The sequence below is a fragment of the Ambystoma mexicanum genome, chromosome 3p (genome assembly GCF_040938575.1).
Source record: "Ambystoma mexicanum isolate Mex_15411 chromosome 3p, UKY_AmexF1_1, whole genome shotgun sequence".
Taxonomy (NCBI): domain Eukaryota; kingdom Metazoa; phylum Chordata; class Amphibia; order Caudata; family Ambystomatidae; genus Ambystoma; species Ambystoma mexicanum.
Window position 1 is genome coordinate 829372273 of NC_090925.1, and position 24289 is coordinate 829396561.

At 51.6% G+C, this 24289-nt stretch overlaps 1 protein-coding gene across 6 annotated transcripts in view; it reads left to right on the forward strand.

Annotated features, from left to right (window-relative positions):
* The window catches only part of BCKDK (branched chain keto acid dehydrogenase kinase), a 744533-nt gene that overhangs the window by 668407 nt on the left and 51837 nt on the right, over window positions 1–24289 (forward strand). For all 6 annotated transcript variants that reach the window (XM_069651902.1, XM_069651905.1, XM_069651903.1 and 3 more), the window contains one exon: window positions 372–533. In XM_069651902.1, coding sequence (XP_069508003.1) covers window positions 372–533 — 162 coding nt within the window. The remainder of the gene's footprint in view (window positions 1–371; window positions 534–24289) is intronic.

The following is a 24289-nucleotide window of genomic DNA, read 5'->3' on the forward strand; positions in this document are numbered from 1 at the left end:
TTTCAACAGTACAATAGAAAATGCAAACCTTTCTCGGCACTGCCCACAGCCTTGCCTGTATCCCTGACTGCAAAGCACTTTCCCTTTGGTCTGCAAAACCTTAAGAGCAACACCATCTTGTGAATGTTGGTATACCCGGGTATCCCCAAAAGTTCCAGACTCAACATGAAACATTGCTTCTTCTTTCCATTGACATTGGCTCATTTCTCATTTGAGGATTGTCCACCTTCCTTATCTGAAATCACCCTCATGTACCCAAACCATCCCACCATACCCTTGTCTACCCACAGTATCCTACATGTACCTCTAAGAATCACCTGATGTTCTTTATGGCTTCTGCTCATGCAGTCTTAGTCTCTTTTTTTCTGCAGAATTTCAGATCGAGGTGGTGGCATCCCTCACGAACATTTGGATCGGGTGATGGACTATCACTTTACCACAGCAGAGTCCAGCACGCAGGATCCCCGCATGAACACAATGTTTGGCAACATGGTAGACATGGTCAACAGTGGCCAGTCTGGGCCCATGCATGGGTAAGTGTGAAGAGGAGCCCATCTATGACAATGAAGGCTGTTTCCTATGCCAAGACAGGGCTTTACAGGTAAGGGCATGGGCTGTATGTTAACTGAATGCCAGAGGACAAGGTGGTTCAGACTTTGAACGGCTTTTGCTTCCACAAAAGGCACTTTAATGTTACTCCTCTACCCAAATGCCACACTACACTAAGAGAGCTACCCATCAGCTTAATTGCTTCTGATCACCTAGTCCCCAGGAGGGCTTGCTCCTCTACTTTGGTATCACCGTCTTGCATTAATGTTTTTCCAAAATCCCCTGTTTCCTTCATACGCTTGGTCATCGCATCATATTGTCTTTCCTTTGTCGTTTGTTAAAATATTCGATCAATACTTTTACGTCCTACTCTGCAGCTGTTGGTTTACAGCAGCCCAGAGGTGCGAGGGATTTTGACGTGGGAATTTGGCTTTGTTAAACATGTGACAATTAACAATACTACGTGGCACCAATTCCCAAATACATTTTCAAAGTGTAGGGTTGGTGTTCCTTTTGGGTGCAGTCACTTCTTGGTGTGCATATTAATTTTTGAAAGGACACTTTTCCCATTTGGCTAAGTTTCTTTAATGCAGGGCTTGTTCTTATTAGACATCTCTTAACCACTGTTAGGTTCAGCTGTTCCACAGGAAAGCATGTGTTTTTCAGCATTGGATCTTAAATGGGTTCATATGCTCTTTGACTATTCCCCGTCTTCCGGGTGGGAATCCTCGGTAACATTAAAGCAGTTTACCTTTAAACTTTAAAGCTGCTTGCCACTTTAGTGCTCTGTTAGCCATTTTGGGTCATACTGCCCACAGGCAATTAGATCGGTCCCCTTGGCTCCACCTCTGGTGGCAATCTTCTGATTTTTTTTATACCACACGTTAAGTGTTGGGACTCTTCAAAAATTCTCTTTCTTTAGTCTATTTTTGATAGTTCACTCATCAATCATCTGGTTTTGGTGCTGCATTGCTTCTCGCCGACAGCACTGAAGTCTTGGCCCATTCTACTGCCTCTGGGGTTCAAAGCTTCCATTTGAGGCCTTCAGAAATCCTGTGAGGTGACAGCCAGGAGGAAGAAAAGCCTTTTTAAAGCCTGCTCGACATATAACCGGAAGAACATTTACGTTGAGGATCTTAATGAACAGTGCCTTTACTGTCTGCATCCAGACCACGACTTGAACAACTGTACCAACTTCTAGTCGTTCTCCTACAAGACCTGCAAGGAACGCCACCGCAAGTTAGTGGCCTGGTTGAATGAAGCTGCCGGGCCCTCTGACTCAGCCTCTGTCCGCAGTTATGCACAGCAGACCCCTAGAGCGGACTCCCTCTTCAAAGAGGTCCAAGTTCCCATGAGGAATCTTCCCAGGGGAAGAAAACAAAAAAGGGGACATGGATCACATGCTTGTACTGATCTTTTCTCAATTATATTATGTCTTTGTCTACGCCTATGGTCACAGTGACCACTTGAGTTGAACACCTTCATCATCCAAGCACTGTTCAGAGAAGCAACGCTCGTCCACGACTACAGTTCCATCTTCAACGACCCCGTCAATGACACATAGTTGGCTCAAATCCTCGCCGAAGATTAAATCCTCATTGACAGTGGAAAACCCATCGACGACCAAGACAACTACATAAACTATAGTTTGTCTCGTCAACCACTTTTTTGACCAAATCTTCGATGTCATTGCCATTCAGGCTTATGCCATCACCAATCGGATCAACATCGTCGACGCCTGTACAGACGCCCCTTGTCTGCACATTTCCAAAGGGAGTTGCTGTGGACAGGGATGTCCTGTCTGCATTATCATACCTCCCCAGGCCAACCCATGCTCGGCCATTGGCTCCTTATGCACCTCCTTATGCACCTACATTTCCCTATCCATTCATGGCTCCTCCTGCACAACTGTTACAACAGAGTGCTGATTCTGACATGGAGGTTTCAGAGGTGGTCTCTTCATAAAAACAAGGATGAAGAAGCTGTCCCTTCTATTGTTAGCATGCCTCCACAAGGTCCAACAAGACGAGGCCCTCCTCTACCTCAAGATCCCACTCAAGATTTTCCAGTGGTAACTCCACCTTCTTCAAGGCCACCTGCCTTAAAGGTCGTATCTTCGGGCTCGAGAGGCGTGTTTATGGATATACTATCACACTACAGACACTGGTTTCGGAGCTCCAGCATAGACTTCCGGCTGCACTATTGCCTGCTCCAGTGCAACCCAGTGAGTTCCCTACAATGGAAGACTTAACTCCTCCCCCACCCTCTGGTCCTCTTCCAGGGGATCCACTTTCACTACTGGTCACCCTCCGATGCAGATGCTGATGACTATCCATCGGATGGTTCCCTAGGCACCCACTCCACTGAAGGGTTTGAGGATCTGATGCCAGGTGACAGTGAGCCAGCAGACCTACCGCCAAGAGATTCACCCCAGACGAGATTCACTCCCATGTCCTCATGACATGAGCTACAAAGCTCTTCGAGGGGATTGGGTCTTCCGACGTATTCCATATCTTTGACAGGTAATCACCACAGCTGTGCTGCTTCAAAGAATTTTCGGCGCCTGCGTCGATGACGTCGATATGCTGTCCTTGAGGGCCTCCGTCGAGCCGACGTCACTGGATGTTATAAGTAGGATGCCCGTAGCCTCAGTTCCGTTTTTTCTGTGAACGTGTTGGTTTCGGAGATCTCGGCATGCCTCGGTTCTTCTGAGTTGTTCTATCGCTTCTTCGAACCAGTTTGTTTGAAGATTTCCATGATGTCTTTGTCGTCTTCTACCCCGCGGTCGCGTTTCAAGAAGTGTCGGGACTGCGGTTACAAGATGTCGCTGACGGACCTGCACAACACCTGCTTCTGGTGCCTCGGTGAGGACCACGCCACGGACGATTGTGACGATTGCCAGACCTTAACTTCGAAGGCCTTGCTGGTGCGTAAGAAGCTTTCTGTCGGGAAGGTGTCCAAGCCCAGAAGTCGAAATCCACTGGGCTTTTGACTGACTTTTCAAGGGGCGACTCTCCACATAGTCGGCGTAAGTCCAGGGGGTCTTGGTCCCAGAGCGGGTCCTGCCATTCTTCTGCCTCTTCGAGGCACTCACGGAAGCGCAGTCATTGGTCGCGCCCGTCGGCGGGTTGCTTGTCCCACCAAGCATTCCACTCCTGCGTAATGGGATTCATTCCGTAAGGAGATGATGGCGATTTTTCAGTCGCAGGGTTCCGTTCCGTCCACACCGTCGAGAGACGCCGGCAGGGAACGTGCTAGAGACACTGTTCGAACGTCTTTGGGCTCGAGCGGTCGTTGCGATCATCGGGGACCTTCGAGGTCCCGATCGGACAAGGTGGATCGCTCTAGCCATGCTAGGTCCCCGTCCTCGATGCCATGGAGACTGTCGGAGCCTGTGAGGTCTTCGATGAAGACGTCGACGCCTTTGGCACCGAGACCGTCGATTGAATTTCTCGAGGCTCGCCTCTGAGGAAACCAACGCCATCAGCGCCGAGGCTGTCGTAGGACACGCTCTGGGCTCTGCCCTCGAGGCCTGTGTCGAAGCCATCGGCGCTGCGCTCGACATCGCCTTTCAAGGAGGATTTTTCGGAGGTGCCCCGGAGACCGGTGGAAACTCCAAAAAAAGCCCTGCAGAAGTCAGTAAGGCCTGTATTCGAGCCTTTTTCTGTGCCCTCATCCAGGGATTTATTCCAGCCTCTGGATTACATCTCTGAGGAGGATGAAGGGTCTGAGGAGGTTCCAGACGAACTCATGTCTGGTCATAGCCAACTAGAAGACTTGCGTTAGTCCTTGCATGACGCCAGTGGTCTGGACACCTCTGCGGAGGTTGAGTTTGGTAGGCCAGAGCCTGGTACGCACACAGTCCTCGTACCGGCGCCTTATGTCGAGGGTGATGGAATACTTGGGGTGGTCTGCGCCACCAGTGGATTTTCTGCAGGATGACTTGACGGATAACCTTGACCAAGGTCCCCCAACTGACCCAGTACTGCCATTCCATATGGCCTTGCAAAGAAGGGTGGCAGCGGCTTGGACTGCTCCCGAAAATCTCCCGGCAGTGAGCAAGTCTTGGCGGAAAAAAATACCGTCCAGCCAGTAGCGATCCCAGCTACTTGACCATGCAGGGCACGGGCAATTCTCAGTCGCACTGCGCCCAAGAGTGCAATATAGGCATGTGTTGCAAGTAATTGAAGAGAGATGTGGTTATATGTCCGATGGAAGCTGCTTCCTTTCACATCACTTTGGCTTTTCCTGCTGTGCTGAAATTACTGCAATTGCGAAGCCGTGAGTTTTCTGGCACTGTCCTTCATTCAATTTCTTAGGTCCCATCTCCCATTTACAGCCGCGGATCAAGAGTCGGTTTAGACTCGAAACACGTGTCAGGCTACTTTGCAAATAAATCCATCGAACTTATAACCACATCTCTCTTCAATTACTTGCAACACATGCCTATATTGCACTCTTGGGCGCAGTGCGACTGAGAATTGCCCGTGCTCTATTTGTTTCCACAACAGTGGGTTGTACTTGCCAGTACTCCCACACCTCTCAGGCACCTGCAGTCTATGTGCACTCTTCATATTTATTCATACAAGAGCTGTGGTTTTGTGACTTTTTCTGCCAAACCTGTTTTACTTGACTATGCACCTCACTCTGGAGAGTTTGGTGGTGCAGGAGGCTCTGGCCCTGGAAAACGGGCATCGTACCCTACCATCCCTCCTGATAGGGACGACAAACGTTTTGATGGCTGGGTGAAGAAAGTGTTTTCTTCAGGGGGTATGGCTTTACAGGCAGCCAACTCCGTGTGTGCCTAGCACGTTTCGCTCATACTCTGTGGAATTGTGTTTCTTTGGTGGCTGAACACATTCCCGAAGGGGAGGAATGGGATGGCTTTCTTGCTCTTGTTCAGGATGGCAAGGATGCCATGTATGAATCCATTCAGTCGGGTCTGGACATGGCAGATTGCTTCACGCGGTCCATGGCGGCGAGCACCGTAATGCACAGATTTGCGTGGTTGCAGAAGCCTGGGTTTGCTCCTGATGTGCAAGCCCGGCTTCTCAACATGCCCTTTGATGGTGAACATCTTTTTGGCAGCAAGGCTGACGAGAGCCTTGAGAGGTTGCAGACCTCTAAAGCTGCAACAAACTCGTTGAGCGCTGCAGTTCGCCAACCTCTGCCTTTTCGTCCTAGGGGACAGCAATGGAGGGGAGGTTCCTTTTGATATTACTCATCCTTTGGTAGATCGAGAGGAGCTGCAAGTCAAAGGGGCCACCGTAGGAATACCAGAGGTGGAAAACGAGGTACTCGAGGTGCCAAGGACGCTCGGGCAGTTGCCTCTTTACCCTCAGGCAATGCTGCTTCAGCTCATTCATGAGGCCATGTCCCATGGTTCGCCGGTTGGGGGGAAGGCTCGTGCAGCATCTTGTAGAATGTCGCGCCATTACTTCAGATGTGTGGGTTCTGGAGATCATAGCCCACGGCTACTGTCTTCCTTTCCGGCAGAGGCCTCACGACAATCCACCAGGGAATCTCTCTTTGAAGAGTCCGGATCTGCTCCTTGCGCAGGAAATCAAATCCCTGCTGGAGAAAGGTGCCATAGAACTGGTGCCTGTAGCGTAGAGGAACAAGGGATGGTATTCTCCTTATTTTTTTATTTCGAAGAAAGACGGGGGTTTGAGACCCATCATGGACTTGCGTGGTTTGAACAATCTCCTCAGGAAGGACAAGTTCAAGATGGGTACTCTCTCAAGTCCTCCATGCCCTCCAACTTCAGGACTGGTTGGTGACTCTCGACCTCAAGGACGCTTACTTTCATGTGCCAATCCATCCCAAGCACAAGAAGTACCTGAGGTTCGCGGTTGGCGACTCGCACTTTGTTTCGGGTCCTGCCGTTCGGATTGACCTCCGCCCAAGGGTTTTCACCAAGCTCATGGTGGTGGTGGCAGCATATCTCAGGAAAGGGGGGATTCACGTCTACCCCTACCTGGACGATTGGTTGATCAGGGCACGCTCTCCCAAGCAGGTCCTGGATCATCTGTCCGTCACTTGCCACTCCCTTCACAAGCTGGGCTTCTCCCTCAACTTAAAGTCCCACTTGACGCCAACACAGTGGCTCCAGTACATCATAGCATTGCTCGACACGTCCCTGGTGCAGTGTTTCCCTCCCCAGGTGAGGGCTCGTTACATTCTGCAGATGGTGCACAAATTTCAACATGCCCAGAGTCTCCCGGTGTTCGAGTTCTTGAGGTTGCTCGGCCTCATGGCATCCTGCATTCTTCTGGTGCCAGAGGCCAGGTTGTGGATGAGATTTCTGCAATGGGCCCTCAAGATGCAGTGGTCACAGTCCTCCAGCAGGATGTCTGACCCCATTTAGGTGCCGCCCTCGATCACCCAGGACCTTCTGTGGTGGGCCATTGAAGGCAATCTGATGAAGGGGGCTCCTTTTTGGCTACCCTGGCCGGAGTTGACGATCGTGACGGACGCATCCCTCACGGGATGGGGAGCTCATGCCAACGAGTTGACAGTCAGCGGTCGTTGATCTCTGTCTGAGTCCAGACTCAATATCAAACTGTTGGAGCTGAGGGCCGTCAGGCTTGCCCTGAAGGATTTTCTGCCGACTGTGCGAGGGAAGAATGTCCTGATTCTGACGGACAACACAGTAGCCATGCACTACCTCAACAAAAAGGTGGGGGCAGGGTCACTTCCTCTATGCATGGAGGCGATGCAGCTCTGGTTCTGGGCCATCCAGCAGGAAATTTCGATCTCGGCAGTCCATCTGGCCGGAGACGAAAACGAGACGGCGGACGCTCTGAGCAGGTAGAGCGCGATCTCTCATGAGTGGGAGCTAGCTCAGGAAATTCGCCTGGATATCTTCGCCCTTTGGGGGACCCCACAAGTGGATCTCTTCGCCTCCAGTGTCAACCAGAAGTGCGAAAGGTTCTACTCGCGGGAATTTCCTCCAAGAGGAGCCTTAGGAGATGCGTTCATGGTGGAGTGGTCCTTCCCACTGCTGTACGTGTTTCCTCCAGTCGCCGCCATCCCGCAAGTGCTGCAGAGGTTACGGAGGTTCGGTTCCCGGATGATCCTCATTGCTTCGGCATGGGCCCGGAGAATGTGGTACCTTCTGGACTTGTCCATCTGCCCTTCACGCCGTCTTCCCTACCGAGATGATCTGCTCTCACGGGAGAGGGTGTCATGTTCTCCATCCAGAGGTCAGATCCCTCAACCTTCACGCTTGGCTTCTGAAAGTTTGAGGTATAAGGATTGGGACCTCCCTGAAGACGTGATGGAGGTGTTGCTTTCGGCCAGACGGCCTGCAACAAAGTCCCTGTACCGTTGCCGTTGGATAAAGTTCTGCGACTGGTGCAGGGTTAAGAATGTGTATCCTTTTTCATGTGACATTCCTGTGGTTCTCTTTTTTGCTTTCATTAGCCCACAAGGGCCTGCAATTGGGTACCATAAAAGGTTACCTGGCTGCACTGTCCATATTTAAGCGCTTGTCTGAGGAGTGTTCTTATTTCAAAATTCCTTTAATTTCTCAGTTTCTGAAAGGGCTCACTAATGCGGTTCCTCCATCACCTTTCCAGGTGCCCGGTTGGGATTTGAACCTTTTTGTCTAAAATTCCTAATGGATGCTCCATTTGAGCCTTTACATTCTTGTCCTTCGAGACTGTTAACCCTTAAAATTGTATTTTTAGTTGCGGTTACTTCCGCTCACAGAGTGAGTGTTACGCTCACCTAGTATCCACAGGGATGCCACCCAGCCGGGTTCCTCACTGGTATGCTTCTCAGCTTTGCCCTGATGTGGTCTGTGGGGAAGGTTCTACCTTGTGGTAGAATTGGGCCTGCTCTCCGTCCTGCCTTCTTTGCAGGGGCGCGTTGTCTTTCATGGGCGAGTGCGGTCCAGTTACTTCACTGACGCCGGCCCGTTTGATATTGTTCAGGTAGGTCTTATTGCTGTTCTTTAGTTTTGTTGCTATCCTGCATGCCTTTCTTTGTTTAAAGTGTCTTTTTTTCTCCCTTAGGTATGCGGAGCTTCAGCGCGGCGAACTGGCTTGGTTGAGCTCCGCTGGTAAATGATGGCGCATTAAGAGCACTATGATGCAGTAAGTAAGCGCTATGCGCTGCGAAGTCTTGCCTTTACTAACCTGTGTTTTCCTTCCTTGTAGGTCGCGGTGTTCTACAGCGCGAGTGGAATGTCCGGAGTGGTGACAGCTGAGACGCGACCAGCCAGGTAAGCCTTTTGAGCAGTTCGTAATTTGTAAATGTCTCTACTGCTTTCTTTAATGTTGCCTCTATCTTCCACTTTCAGGTCGTTCTGTCCGGGAGGCATGCTGGTTCGAGGAAGCTGTTCTCAGTAGCTGCGAGTGTTTAAAGATGAAGACTGCAGGTAAGATGATGATGCTGCTGCTAATGATATTCCTTTTGTCGCCTTGCAGGTTCTGCTTCTCCAAGGATCGAGGGGATAGCTGGGCACGGTGAGCGTCACATTGCAAGCTGCAAAGTAACGTGAAGCGTGTTGTCTTGCTCGGGTGTGGTTTAAATAGCCCCAACAAAATAGTGCAGGTAAAGTAGTCCCTAGGCTACCACATCCAAAACACTAGACCGCATAGCTTGGTTCTTAGGAACCAAGCTATGTGGATGCCTCCATGTTGGCTGACAATACAATAAAGTAGTTCCCAAGCACATTGTTTTTCATGGGGGCTTTTGAAGAGGATGCCAGGCTCTAGAGGCCCGAGTCCTGACTCCACCTGGCCAATGGGTTTGCCAGAGGGGGTTTTGGGCGAGGGTCGTGACAGTGAGTTGCAGGCCCTTTCTGTTAAACCACCCTTCAGTGTTTCATAAAGACAGGGTTGTCCTTAGGGTTCGTCCTTCCTTTCTTCCGAAAGTGGTGTTGGAATTTCATTTACGCCAGAAGGTCATTCTTCTGGCATTTTATCCTCCTCCGCATCCTGGTAAGGAAGAGGAGAAGCTCCATAGGTTGGATCCTAGGAGAGCTTTAAGTTTCTACATTTCACGCATGTCCCAGGTCAGAGTGGACGATCAGCTCTTTATAGGTTACGCTGGAAGGCGGTTGGGACAAGCTGTTACTAAGCAGACTTTGTCTAGATGGATTATCTTGGCAATTTCTGAATGTTACCGCTTGGAGGGTAAGGACCCTCTGGTAGGCTTACGGGCCCATTCTACTAGGGGTATGACTGCCTCTACTGCCCTGCAGAGGGGTGTTCTGATTCGTACCATCTGTGAAGCAGCCACATGGGCTTCGGTCCATACTTTTGTAAGACACTACTCCCTAGATTCTATTCATGGGCAGGCTCTGGCCTTTGGCAAGGCGGTCCTTTAATCTGCAATTTAATTGGGCATTCTAAATTTCTATATTCTAAATTCTTTTCCCTCCTCCATACGTTGGTACTGCTTTGAGAGTCTGTCATAGATATGGAATACGTCGGAGGATCCAATCCCCTCGAAGAACAAGTTACTCTCTTACCTGGTAATGTTCTTTCGACGGGATGATTTGACGACATATTCCATATCGCTCCCTCACTACCTGCCCCGCTACAGAATTTCTTATGCGATAGCAGCTTACGTTTCCGCAATGTTTTCTGTGGTCATACTGGCAGAAGATTGGTGCCACACGTTCTGGGAAAAAACTACAACTGAGGCTACGGGTGTTGCGCGTCCTACTTATAACATCCGGTGACGTCGGCTCGTTGGAGGTTCTCGAGGACAGCGTATCGACGTCATCGACGCAGGACGCAGACGCCGGAAATTTCCCAAAGCAGCACACCTGTGGTGAGTACTGTCATAGATATGGAATATGTCGTCTGACCATCCCATCGAAAGAATGTTACCAGGTAAGAGAGTAACTTGTTCTTTGATCTTCTACATGAAGCACAGGAAAGGGAGGGTTTCCTTTACCAGCAACGGAAATCTTCCAGGAAATCAATGGTGGCCATTCCAGTGCTGTAAGATATCTAGGAGGACAGACTCCTTGTCATGAAAAAAACAATTCTCACCCCCTCCCCCGTTAAGAAGGATTGCTTTGAGAAAGTATAAGGTCCCAAATTCAGCACCCAAATGCCTGCGCATGCAACCCTGCCCAGATTCATTTGTTTCTGCATCAGCCCGTAGGCATTCTGCTAATCCATCCATTCCCTGTATGGGGCCACCAGACAGCGGGAAAACTGACACTTTTGGAAAGAGAGTCCTCTCTACAGGTGCGACAACCATTAAAGTGGCTAATGCTCTTGCTAGTTTTGCCCACTACAACTGTGAACTATGGTTCAAACTGGGACCGATGCTAGATTTTCTCCCAGATGAAAAGCGGGGTGAGGCACTGACTCTGCTGCATGAAGGGGAAGCGGCATCAGATCATGCCATCTGTTTCCGTGGACATATCGGATACAAGATTGCGACAAATGGGTAATGGGGCAGTGTTAGGCCTCCAATGATGGTTGAAGGCCATCAACTTCTAGCTGGAGGTACAGTCCAAGATAGTGGATATGCCTTTTGACAGTGCTGACCTCTTTTTGCCTTGATGGCATACAGTGTCTCATCCACCTTCTTTTCAGACATAGAAAAGGCCCATTCACTGGGCACTGTACAGCAACGTCGCCAGTTCATTCACGCAGGTAAAGCGAGGTTTCCCAGGACTTCGAGGGACTAAGGTCTTCCTATCGTCCACAAATGTCCCACACTGACGCCACCCAGTAGGCTTATAAAGAAGATCCCAGCCGTATTGAGGAAACCAGCAACGACACAGAGCTTCCTCCAGAAGTCTAGTACCACAACAGGCATGGCCAGGCCATGGCCGACCCCCTCGCATAACTCCCCAGTAGGGGAGCCTGGGGGCGCGACATAACTTTGTCGCACAGTGTAGCAACATCACCAACGACAAATGGGTGCTGTCCATCATTCAGCACGGCCAAACCCTAGAGTTCATGGGAAAATGTCCTTCAATGCCTCCTGTCCCAAAGACAGCGACACAGCAATCCTTGCTCCTCTGGATAGTCTCTCCTAAAGAAAGGGTCTATCAAAGTCGTACCACTGCACCTTTCACAGTTCCCGGGTTGTACTTCAGATACTTTCAGGTCTGGAAATCGTCAGGAGGATGGAGACCAATACTCAACAAATTCCTCAAGTCTCAAAAGTTCTGCATGGTGATGCTACAACATATCCAGGACCAGCTGAAAGCATGCCTATTTCCATATGCCCATCTATCGGTGGCACAGGTGCTTCCTCAGATTCCAAGTTCAAGGAAAACACTACCAATTCAAGGCCCTGCCCTTCGTATTAAAGTCTTCAGAAAATGGCTAGCTCCAGTGGCAGCCCACCTCCATCATTCAGGCATTCAGGTTTACCCACTCATAGGCCATCGCAACATTTGTCTGTGGGTAAGTGCTTATGAGTGTATAATGTGAGACCTGACCAGTCTTAACATAGCGTATGCTTGTACTGCTTCCTGCCCTTCTAGTTTCCGGTAAACAAATACATTCATGTGTTTTACAAGACCCATCTTGTTAAAATGAACCGGCGGGGGTCTGTAATTCTCCAGCATGGGGTCTGGCATGGATTCACATGCTCATGAATATTACCCGTCGTCAGGCTGGGAATCCTCGGTAAAGAAAAAATCAGTTTGTTTTGTTTCTGAACTGTCTTTCTACTCGTAACCAATCGCTGGTCTCTGGGTCATACTGCCCCCAGCCAATGACTGCCCTCTACCTAAGCCCCTCCTCTGGCAGCCATCTTCAGATTTTTACCGCACGTTCAAGTGTTGGAAGTCCTCGTGCTGTAGCTCTCGAGCTTTTACTGCGTTTCGCGTTTTTTCAAAGAGATTATTCTTATATTTTCGGTCAATCGAGCCTCAAGCTCCACCGTCTTCACTTCCGATCAACGGGGATCCGTTCTCGGAATTTTTCTACGCCCCTCAAGGGCATTTATTTTTGTCGTGTTTTCAACTTCTCGGAGGATTCCAGAAGATCTTTGAGGCCTACACCGCATGGATATGGCCCAGGACAAGGGAAGCATGACGCCTGTTGGAGCCAAGCTGTTCAGGAGCTGCCCTGGATGCGGGCTTCAGAAGTCTTTGAGGAAGAGCACTCTTGGTGCCTCTACTGTCTTCACAACGACAAATAGCACGTGGAGAAGGACTGTGTGTTTTGTGAGAACATGTCCGAACGGACGATGAAGGATCGTTGTATTTGACTTGCCAACTGGCTGGAGGGGAAGAGCCCAGCACCGGGTGAGAAGAGGAAGAAATCCAAGACCTTTGAGGGCGTTCGGCGATGGGGGGGCCAACAAAAGGCTAAGCACTGCGAGTCCGCGGGCACCAGAGGCGCCGATCGGTCGGGATCCTCGGCTGCCAGGCAGGGCGCATTATCACCTATGCCATCAACCACGAGCCACCGCTCTGGCTCGGGGGGAGGGGAGGGTGAGGAAATCCGAGAACCCGGGTAAGCTTCGGGAGAAGTCTCAGTCCCAGTCGATCCCAACGGATTCAGCTGAGGGGGAGTGAGGCGGTATCCCTCCCCCAAGGTGAAGGCCTCAGGCACCCCCAAGGTCGTGAAGGCCCTGAATAAGGCCTTGATTGAGGGAGTCGTGGCGGCCCTGGCGAAACCTGCAGAGGCTTCCCCAGTGGAGATGACTTCAGGGGCTGGAGTTTCCCTGCCACCCCGGAGGGATTCATCTTTTTTGCCTATCGAGAAGACCCCCATGAAACCCCAGCAGGAGAAAGAAGGGGGGGGCGCGCGCGATAGCCTTAACGGACACGGATACCACCTCTGAGGATGAGTTGGCGAGTGTCCAAAGGATCCTGGAGAAGAAGTTCGAGGAATCCAGGGCCCACGGAAGGATCCCGACGAGGAAGATAGGCCTGCAGAGGACCCTGCACCCCAACAGTCGGTCCCATTGCAGCCGGTACCCGTACCGCAGGACATCTCGGGAGCTATCCTGATGACGATACAGAACCTGTGCACGGAGATGACAAGGATGCCCTCCCCCCCCCCCCATCGACGACCCAGCGGGGCCTGGTCCGTCGGGGCACCTGCCTAACAAGCGGAGAAAAGTCCATCCTCCTCCCCCCTTCCAGCCTTCACCCCGATCCCCCCTTCGGGGGATGAAACTTGTACAGAGACGGCAATGACAGGGACGGACGACGACGACGGTGGTGACAACGGAATGGACCGCCCTTCACCACCTCCTCGGGGCCCCCCCCACCAAACGAAATTCGCTCCTTCCACGCCATGCTCTCCAGGGCATCTGAGCTCTTCCAGCTCTGCCCTAAAGAACAGAAGGAAGGTTTCCTCTACCAACGGCGAGAGGCCAAGAGGAAGACTGTCCTCTCAATCCTGTTACTGGATGAAATCTGGGACGAGGGCTGGCGTTCCTGAAGAAACCGTCCACGGTGCCTGCTAGGAGGGACCGTTACGAGAAGAAGTACCGGGTCCCGGACTCCGCACCTATGTGTCTCAGGGCACAGTCATCCCCGGATTCAGTGGTCTCTGCGGCGGCCAAGAAGAAAGCGGCGGGGCAACGGCGTCAACCTCAACATCCCCACCGGACATGGAGGGGAAAAATCTGGATGCCATGTGACGAGTCATCTTGTCGGTGGCAACGACGATCAAAGCGGCCAACGCCCTCGCGATTGTGGCTCGCTACGACAGGGAGCTGTTGTTCAAGATCGCTCCCCTGCTAGACTTCCTCCCGGACGACAAGAGGGCTGAGGCCCTGGAGATCCTACAGGAACGCGAGGTGGCTTCGGACCACGCCACGGCCGTCCTTTTGAAGCTCCGGGGCAAACAAGGTGCCTCCAAAGGATTCGGCGGCAGTTCCTCGTCGTACCGCCGAGTGGCCCGCAACTCGTCGCAGGAGGCCTACAGAGGGTTGTAGGTCAAAGGATAGAAAAAAAAGGGTTGAATCAAAAGGACCGAAAACCAAAGGGTCCCCCCCTTAAACCCTCTTTTTTTGGTGGTAACCACTTTTTTTACAAAAAACGGAAACCCAAAAAAAAAAAAATATGAAAAAAAATGTGACCCTTTGTTTTCAGCCAAATTGACTCTACCCTTTTGCATTTGACCCTTTTGTTTCTAAACTTTAACTGGACACCCTACAGAGGATGCGGCAAGACAGGAGGATCCCATCGTCGTCGCCAAGGAGGCACGGCAGCGGCGAAACAGCGGCGTCGCGCCCCCACCGAAGCACCCCGGTGGGAGGCCGGCTGGCGAAATTCATCAGCGTGTGGGAGTCCGTCTCCACTGACCGTTGGGTGCTAGATGCCTACATCCACATCCCCATCCCCATCCTAAAGGCACATCGAAAATCCTTGCGATTTGTGGTCCAAGGGCGACACTATCAGTTCAAGGCCCTTCCCTTCGGATTGAAGTCGGTGCACAGGGTGTTCAACAAGTGCCTAGCACAAGTGGCGGCGCGGCTGCGCCTGCAGGGGATCCAAGTCTACCCTTACCTGGTCGATTGGCTCATCCGAGCAATGTCAAGAGAACTTGCCGTCGATCACACAGCTAAGACCGTCCAACTTCTCACGGATTTGGGATTCTCGATCAACTTTGTGAAATCCCACCTGGTACTGTCGCAAGTCGCCCTGTTCCTGGGAGCCAGGCTCGACACAGTGGCGCAATTGGCTTCACCGTTGGAGGAGGGGACGAAAGCCATCTTGGGCAAGGTAAAATGGCTGTTGACCATGGACGTGGCCAGGGTGAGGTCCATCAAGTCCCTGCTCGGCATGATGCCCTTGTGCATCTACCTTGTGCGCCTATGCAGGCTGCGGATGCGACCCCCCCCCTACAGGAGTTCTTCTATGCCCCTTGGAGGCAAGCGGCGGGCAGCTTTGAAGACATGATCTCTCAACGACTTTCAGACAAGTGATCTGGTGGTGGGGCAACCGCACGCACCAAGCGGCAGGCATGGACTTCCAGACCCCAGCGCATCAAACGGTGACGACGTATGCCTCCCTGGAGGGATGGGGAGCGCACTCCGGGGATCTCCACGTAAGAAGCCTCTGGCTCCCAGAGTTTAGATCTATACACATCAATGTCATGGAGCTCCGAGCCCTGTACTGGGCCCTCAGGTCGTTCCTCCCATCCCTCAAGCGTAGGTGGTAAGGATCTTCACCGACAACACCACCACCACCACAATGTTCTACATCCGGAAGCATGGGGGCACCAGATCCCAAGCCCTATCCAAGGAAGCGCAGGACCTGTGGCACTGGGCCGTCGGCCAAGGGATGTTCCTGGTACCCTTCCATCTGGCAGGAACAAAGAACACCATCACTGACTCGCTCAGCAGGGAGCTACGCTCGTGCTGCGAGTGAAAACTTCGGCAGGATCAGGTGGATCTCCTATTCCGACAATGGGGCAATCCCCAGATAGATTTATTTGTGACTGCGACGAACGCCAAGTGCCGGAGCTTCGCCAGCAGGTTTCCCCAGCGAGGAATCCAGGGCCCACGGAAGGATCCCGACGAGGAAGATAGGCCTGCAGAGGACCCTGCACCCCAACAGTCGGTCCCATTGCAGCCGGTACCCGTACCGCAGGACATCTCGGGAGCTATCCTGATGGCGATACAGAACCTGTGCACGGAGATGACAAGGATGCCCTCCCCCCCCCCCCCATCGACGACCCAGCGGGGCCTGGTCCGTCGGGGCACCTGCCTAACAAGCGGAGAAAAGTCCATCCTCCTCCCCCCTTCCAGCCTTCACCCCGATCCCCCCTTCGGGGGATGAAACTTGTACAGAGACGGCAATGACAGGGACGGACGACGACGACGGTGGTGACAACGGAATGGACCGCCCTTCACCACCTCCTCGGGGCCCCCCCCACCAAACGAAATTCGCTCCTTCCACGCCATGCTCTCCAGGGCATCTGAGCTCTTCCAGCTCTGCCCTAAAGAACAGAAGGAAGGTTTCCTCTACCAACGGCGAGAGGCCAAGAGGAAGACTGTCCTCTCAATCCTGTTACTGGATGAAATCTGGGACGAGGGCTGGCGTTCCTGAAGAAACCGTCCACGGTGCCTGCTAGGAGGGACCGTTACGAGAAGAAGTACCGGGTCCCGGACTCCGCACCTATGTGTCTCAGGGCACAGTCATCCCCGGATTCAGTGGTCTCTGCGGCGGCCAAGAAGAAAGCGGCGGGGCAACGGCGTCAACCTCAACATCCCCACCGGACATGGAGGGGAAAAATCTGGATGCCATGTGACGAGTCATCTTGTCGGTGGCAACGACGATCAAAGCGGCCAACGCCCTCGCGATTGTGGCTCGCTACGACAGGGAGCTGTTGTTCAAGATCGCTCCCCTGCTAGACTTCCTCCCGGACGACAAGAGGGCTGAGGCCCTGGAGATCCTACAGGAACGCGAGGTGGCTTCGGACCACGCCACGGCCGTCCTTTTGAAGCTCCGGGGCAAACAAGGTGCCTCCAAAGGATTCGGCGGCAGTTCCTCGTCGTACCGCCGAGTGGCCCGCAACTCGTCGCAGGAGGCCTACAGAGGGTTGTAGGTCAAAGGATAGAAAAAAAAGGGTTGAATCAAAAGGACCGAAAACCAAAGGGTCCCCCCCTTAAACCCTCTTTTTTTGGTGGTAACCACTTTTTTTACAAAAACGGAAACCCAAAAAAAAAAAAATATGAAAAAAAATGTGACCCTTTGTTTTCAGCCAAATTGACTCTACCCTTTTGCATTTGACCCTTTTGTTTCTAAACTTTAACTGGACACCCTACAGAGGATGCGGCAAGACAGGAGGATCCCATCGTCGTCGCCAAGGAGGCACGGCAGCGGCGAAACAGCGGCGTCGCGCCCCCACCGAAGCACCCCGGTGGGAGGCCGGCTGGCGAAATTCATCAGCGTGTGGGAGTCCGTCTCCACTGACCGTTGGGTGCTAGATGCCTACATCCACATCCCCATCCCCATCCTAAAGGCACATCGAAAATCCTTGCGATTTGTGGTCCAAGGGCGACACTATCAGTTCAAGGCCCTTCCCTTCGGATTGAAGTCGGTGCACAGGGTGTTCAACAAGTGCCTAGCACAAGTGGCGGCGCGGCTGCGCCTGCAGGGGATCCAAGTCTACCCTTACCTGGTCGATTGGCTCATCCGAGCAATGTCAAGAGAACTTGCCGTCGATCACACAGCGAAGACCGTCCAACTTCTCACGGATTTGGGATTCTCGATCAACTTTGTGAAATCCCACCTGGTACTGTCGCAAGTCGCCCTGTTCCTGGGAGCCAGGCTCGACACAGTGGCGCAATTGGCTTCACCGTTGGAGGAGGGGACGAAAGCCATCTTGGGCAAGGTAAAATGGCTGTTGACCATGGACGTGGCCAGGGTGAGGTCCATCAAGTCCCTGCTCGGCATGATGCCCTTGTGCATCTACCTTGTGCGCCTATGCAGGCTGCGGATGCGACCCCCCCCCTACAGGAGTTCTTCTATGCCCCTTGGAGGCAAGCGGCGGGCAGCTTTGAAGACATGATCTCTCAACGACTTTCAGACAAGTGATCTGGTGGTGGGGCAACCGCACGCACCAAGCGGCAGGCATGGACTTCCAGACCCCAGCGCATCAAACGGTGACGACGTATGCCTCCCTGGAGGGATGGGGAGCGCACTCCGGGGATCTCCACGTAAGAAGCCTCTGGCTCCCAGAGTTTAGATCTATACACATCAATGTCATGGAGCTCCGAGCCCTGTACTGGGCCCTCAGGTCGTTCCTCCCATCCCTCAAGCGTAGGTGGTAAGGATCTTCACCGACAACACCACCACCACCACAATGTTCTACATCCGGAAGCATGGGGGCACCAGATCCCAAGCCCTATCCAAGGAAGCGCAGGACCTGTGGCACTGGGCCGTCGGCCAAGGGATGTTCCTGGTACCCTTCCATCTGGCAGGAACAAAGAACACCATCACTGACTCGCTCAGCAGGGAGCTACGCTCGTGCTGCGAGTGAAAACTTCGGCAGGATCAGGTGGATCTCCTATTCCGACAATGGGGCAATCCCCAGATAGATTTATTTGTGACTGCGACGAACGCCAAGTGCCGGAGCTTCGCCAGCAGGTTTCCCCAGCCGGGGAGCATGGGTAATGCCTTCTCTTCCCCCCTGGGATGGCCTGTTCCTGTATGTGTTCCCCCCCCCCGCCCGTTGCCATTGCTGCTACGACTCATCAGTCAACTCAGACGGTCCCGGTGCAGGATGATCCTCGTCGCAACGGCATGGCTGAGCCAGATCTGGTTCCTGGACCTTCTGGACATGTCAGCTTCCCCTCCGGTCAAACTTCCGACAGACGCGGATCTTCTCGCCAGGTAAGGAGGCACCATCCTCCATCACGACCCAGGATCGTTGAACCTGCAGGCCTGGCTCCTGCAGCACTAGAGTTTGGAAAGTGCGATATCCCGGCGGACTGCAAGGAAGTACTTGCAAAGGCCAGGGCGTCCTCGACTCTCAGGTGCTATGGACACAAATGGAAGAGGTTCTCTGTCTGGTGCCGTGCACAGAAGATTAACCCTCTACGGATTACGGCCCCTCAAGTGCTGCCGTACTTGCTATCGCTGGCCAAGACTGGGCTGGCACATGCCTCCATCAAGATCCATCTGGCGGCTATCTCCCGCTACACCAGAACGATCCTCTCTGTGGTCCCATCTCCTGGTGAAGGAATTCATGAATGGACTGTTCTGATCGTTCCCGCCGGTGAAGGCCACGGCGTGGGAGCTCAACGTAGTGCTGGCCAGACTCATGGGGCCGCCATTCGAGCCTCTGCATGCGGCACCGTTGAAGTTCTTGTCGTGGAAGATGGCGTTTCTTGTGGCCATCACCTCTGCACAGCGAGTGGGAGAGATCCAGGCCGTCTCTTGTAAACTGATGTACCTGACATTCCATCAGACAAGGGTAGTGCTGAGGACACACCCCTCCTTCATGCCCATGGTGCCGTCGGACTTCCATCTCAACGAGCCCTTGGTGCTACCTGTTTTCGTCCTGTCGCCTTCGTTGCCGGCTGAGAGGACTTTGCACTCGCTGGATGTGGCTAGAGCGCTGAAGTTCTACGTGGACCGCAAAACACAAACAAAGGGAAGACATCACAGCTGTTTGTGAATTTTGGACCTGTGAACCAAGGGAAGGCCCTCTCAAAGGCTTCCATTTCCAGATGGCTCTCCGGCTGCATCATGCACTGTCACCGGTTGGCAAACCGACCGTTGCCCGGCCGTCCAAGAGCCCATTCAACCAGAGCGATCGCTGCTACTACTGCGTTCCTGTCTGGTGTGCCCATGCTGGACATCTGCAGGGCTGCTACTGGAGGTCGACGCACACCTTCACGAGATTCTTCTGCGTCGACCGGGATTCCAGGGAGGAGTCCAGAGTCAGCCAAGCAGTGCTGCGCTACCTGTTCGCCTGAAGGTGGGCCTGGTGAGGAGGTGGGAGATACTTAATGTTGAGTTGTTGATATGCTTAATGTTGAGCCTTGCTATCTCCCGTGGTTGCGAATGTGTGTACTGCTATGTATTCCTGTATTCATGAGCATGTGAATCCATGCCAGTCCCCATGCTGGAGAAGGAAAAAGTAACTTACCTGTTACTGTTTTTCTCCAGCATGGGTCTGGCATGGATTCATATGCAAGCCCTCCCTCCTACCCCACTGCGGCTCTTCTCTTGGTCCTACTGCCATTTTACGTGCTACCAAATCTGAAGATGGCTGTCAGAGGAGGGGCTTAGGTAGAGGGCAGTCATTGGCTGGGGGCAGTATGACCCAGAGACCAGTGATTAGAAAGACAGTTCAGAAACAAAACTGAAACTGATTTTTATCTTTACCGAGGATTCCCAGCCTGACGACGGAATTTTCATGAGCATGTGAATCCATGCCAGACCCATGCTGGAAAACAACAGTTACAGGTAAGTAACTTGTTCCATCTTAGATTAATTCTACGTTAAGATGAATACTAATTAGCAGTTTGCAAGACTGCAGCTGGTAAGAGGTAAGATCTTAATTTAATTAGGTATTTCCTCTTTTGCTTTAATCCACATCATCTTCCTCCCCTTATTATGTGTGTATATTTTTTGTCTGTCCGCCCCTGAAGAAAATCCTGGGTGTCTGAAACATGTAGGACAACATCAAAGGGTTCACCATTGACACAAGTCTGAAATAAATGACTGCAGCCACAAGAATTTCCATCTGTATGACGACACAGGACTGTTTGTCTTCCTTTGAATGGTGCTAGAGAGTACTCTGGGTCAAGAATTGTTTTCATCTGACATGCACATTTTCTAGTATTTGGTACCATACTTATGTTGTGATCTATATTGTTTGTGATGTCTATTGTTTATAATTGTATTTATGAAAACATCATTTTTAATTAATGTTATACAAATAACTTTGCAGTATCTTATGGTATATCTGCTTTCCCTTGACACACTTGGAAGTTGGCTGGTTGTCTTGTACGTGCTAGTGTCATTTTTCTTTGGTTCTGCATTCACGTTTACCCATATCTGGATGACTGGCTGGTGCGAGCTCCATCTCTGCCACTGGTAACGCAACATACTGATACCATCCAGTGTCTAACATCTCTTGGGTTCTCAGTGAACTTTGCAAAGTCATGCTTACAGCCTGCTCAAAACTCGCTGTTCTTGGGCTCACACCTCAACACTCGCATGTCTCGCCATGCCTTCAGAACCACAGTGTAAAGATGATACTGCACAAGGTCCAGCAGCTGTTGGGATGATCGATCTCATCACTCGGCTCCCTCAAGTCGCTCCTGGGTATAACTTGCATCCCATTAATCGCTCACTGCAGGCTCTAGATGAGGCTTCCTAGACGCTGGTTGGCAACAAAGACTGAGGAACGAGACATGCCAGTCACTGTTTGACCAGCCCCCAGGAGGGCCAGTAAATTCTACATATGTGAGCAGATATTCTTAGACAACGGTTCAAACCTTATCAAAATGACCCCTTCATGGATAAAGGTGCCTCAACACTGGACCTGGTTGACTATAAATATCCAGCTATGCTGATGTCATTAGAGACACCACGCCATAGTAACGTTAGCCATGAAGCAAACTCGTATCCCTGCACAAAGTTACACGGACACACAAGTGCACACAGGAAGAACATGCAAACACAGTTCTAAAGATAGTGGACAGATGCATGCAAATACTGTAAAGTCTTTCTTATTTTCTTTCATTAGCAGAAATGCAAGAAAATAAGAGATGCAGAGCAAGCAAGCATAAGACTAAAGTTGGGATTGGCAAATTTCAACAACGAAGGAAGAGATGAGCAAGTAGGGCAAGATTGTGGCAGGGAAAGTAATGGGGTGATATCACGGCAGGGAAAGTTATAGGGCAGCTACCCTGCCAGACAAACCCAATACCGGGTCCTCCATGAGGTGGGACTGCGGGAACTTGTTTAACATAGAAAGGGAACCATAGGGAGGCACAGTACTGAGGAGGCTAAGCTTTAAGGACAATATCGACAGCGACTTGGGAGACACTTAGTCGGACGATGACTTGGCAGGGAGTGAGGACGAGGGAGTAGGGCGACCTGTTTGTCGGTTGATAGGCAATTGCACCGATTGAAGCTTGACATGGGGAGCAGACAGGCACGCGGACTGCGGGGCGACAAAGATGGGAGGCCACATTGGTCTAGGGCTACATCGCACAGAATTGATAACTTGACTCTGCATATAGAGAGACTTGGAGACCTCCCAACACGGAGCAGGGTAGAATTGGCAATGGCGTTCAAATACATCGGGAGGTTGGATGGGGGAGGTTGGGTTAATGGGGCAATTGGCCGAGATCTGGTTGACACAGTTCCCCTTACTGGAGAAGGGAGGGTGGCGACTTCAATATATACCTCGTTAACAGATCGACAAGGAAAACATAAGGTGTAAGCTACCCTCGTAAGGATAACAGCAGGTTAGACATTGGCAGCGGGGGACATTAAAGGTTTATTAGTGCCGATCCTCAGAGGCTGCCAATGACATACAGAAAAAGGCTAGATACCCAGGAGTAACCACCCAGAACACGGCGCACAATGGTTTGCCGTTTTACTGATTTGGGATCCAACAGCGACTACCTGCCCCCCAAAGTCCATCCATCACCAAGCTGTACCATCACCCTCCACATAGATGACGGACCGCCAGGCCCAATGACGGACTTCCAGGATGCCTTCCTACATGTCATCTCCAATAACCTTAATAAAACCTCTGAAACCATCCTGCTAGGGGATCTCTATCTAGGTCTTCTTGACCTGTCAGACTCCCAAGCCACTTCTCTCAACAAATCTTTAGCCTCCTTAGGTTTCCAACAAGCGGTCAAAGTGCCCACCCATATCAAGGGTCGCACCCTGTACTGGGTCGCACACCACACCTGCCCCCCCTTCATTACAGCCATCTCGCCCATTTCATGGTCGGACCATTACTCCATCTGCTTTAATTGAACATCACCAAAGAGCCACACCGGCCTGTCAACCCACTCCCTTCTGCCACAAGAAGTGCCCGTCAGCTCACTAAGTAGAGGTTTCTCCCCTTATGACGCCTGTCTTCCAAGCCCTGTTCTCCAAGGACCCTGAAACACTTGCCTTCACCTATATCGAATCTATCACCCAAGCAATGGACGCCATTACACCACTTACTTGATTCTCCTCTGAACTTCTCGAGATGCGTGCAAGAAAGAGCTGCACACTCTGCATGGCTAGCCAAAACCTGTGACTCTACTAGAACGGCAATCAAATCTATTGCCAAAGACTACAAAGCAGCCATTATCAAATCCAAAAGTATTTCTTTTAACACTAGGACAGCGAACGCCAATTCCGGCACCAGAGAAATCTTTGCTATTTTTAGAGAATTGGAATCACCAGCCCCCCTCCACCGTCCACGTCCAAAAACTCACTGATGTAATAGAATCCAGGCAGCCATGCTTGACGAGCTCTCAACATCCTGCAAAATAAAATCATTGTCCACCAACATGCCCCAAGCCAACAAATGGCGGACGTCCACTGCAGGAACCTCCTTGTACTCTTCCCCCCCCCCCCCCCCTTATAATTCAAGGAAATTAATGAACAGGAAATCATAGCACTCATTAAAACAAACCATCCAAATGTAAAGGAGATGCTTGTCCCGTACAACTGATCAAATAATGCTCCTCCACCCTGGCCCCTTTTCATACAGCGTTTATCAATTCCTCCTTCACATCTGGATTTATCCTGGCATGCCTCAAAGAAGCGTGGGTACGCCCTCTCTTGAAAAGAAAAAACACACTTGATCCATCCATCCCAGGGAACTACATGCTCATCACTACAGTCCCCTTCCTATTGAAGCTCCTGGACAAAGCAGCATAGCTGCATGTCCAAAACTTCTGGGTCTTCGCCAATCCGGTTTCTGTCCCTGCCATGAGACCGAATCTGCACTTCTACACCGTAAGAATCAGATTGATGATCTCAGAGATGCAGGAAAACCGGCACTCCTCCTACAACTTGACATAGCAGCTTTTGATCTCGTCAGCCAACTTCTCACCAAAGGCCACTGCCTGGATCGCGTCCTTCCTCCAGGGTAGAGTGATGAGTCTTCTCCAGCCAAGCAAGCGCCAACTGTGACCTAATCAAATGCGGCGTCCTGCAGGGCTCCTGTATCTCTCCCACTCTGTACAACCTCTTCCTGAGGCCACTTTTCAACCCCCTGGACAGGTTAGGGATATCATTCACCGACTATGCGGATGACACTTAGGGGCTCATTCCCCTCAGAGGTGACTGAGGCTGACAGCAAAACTATAA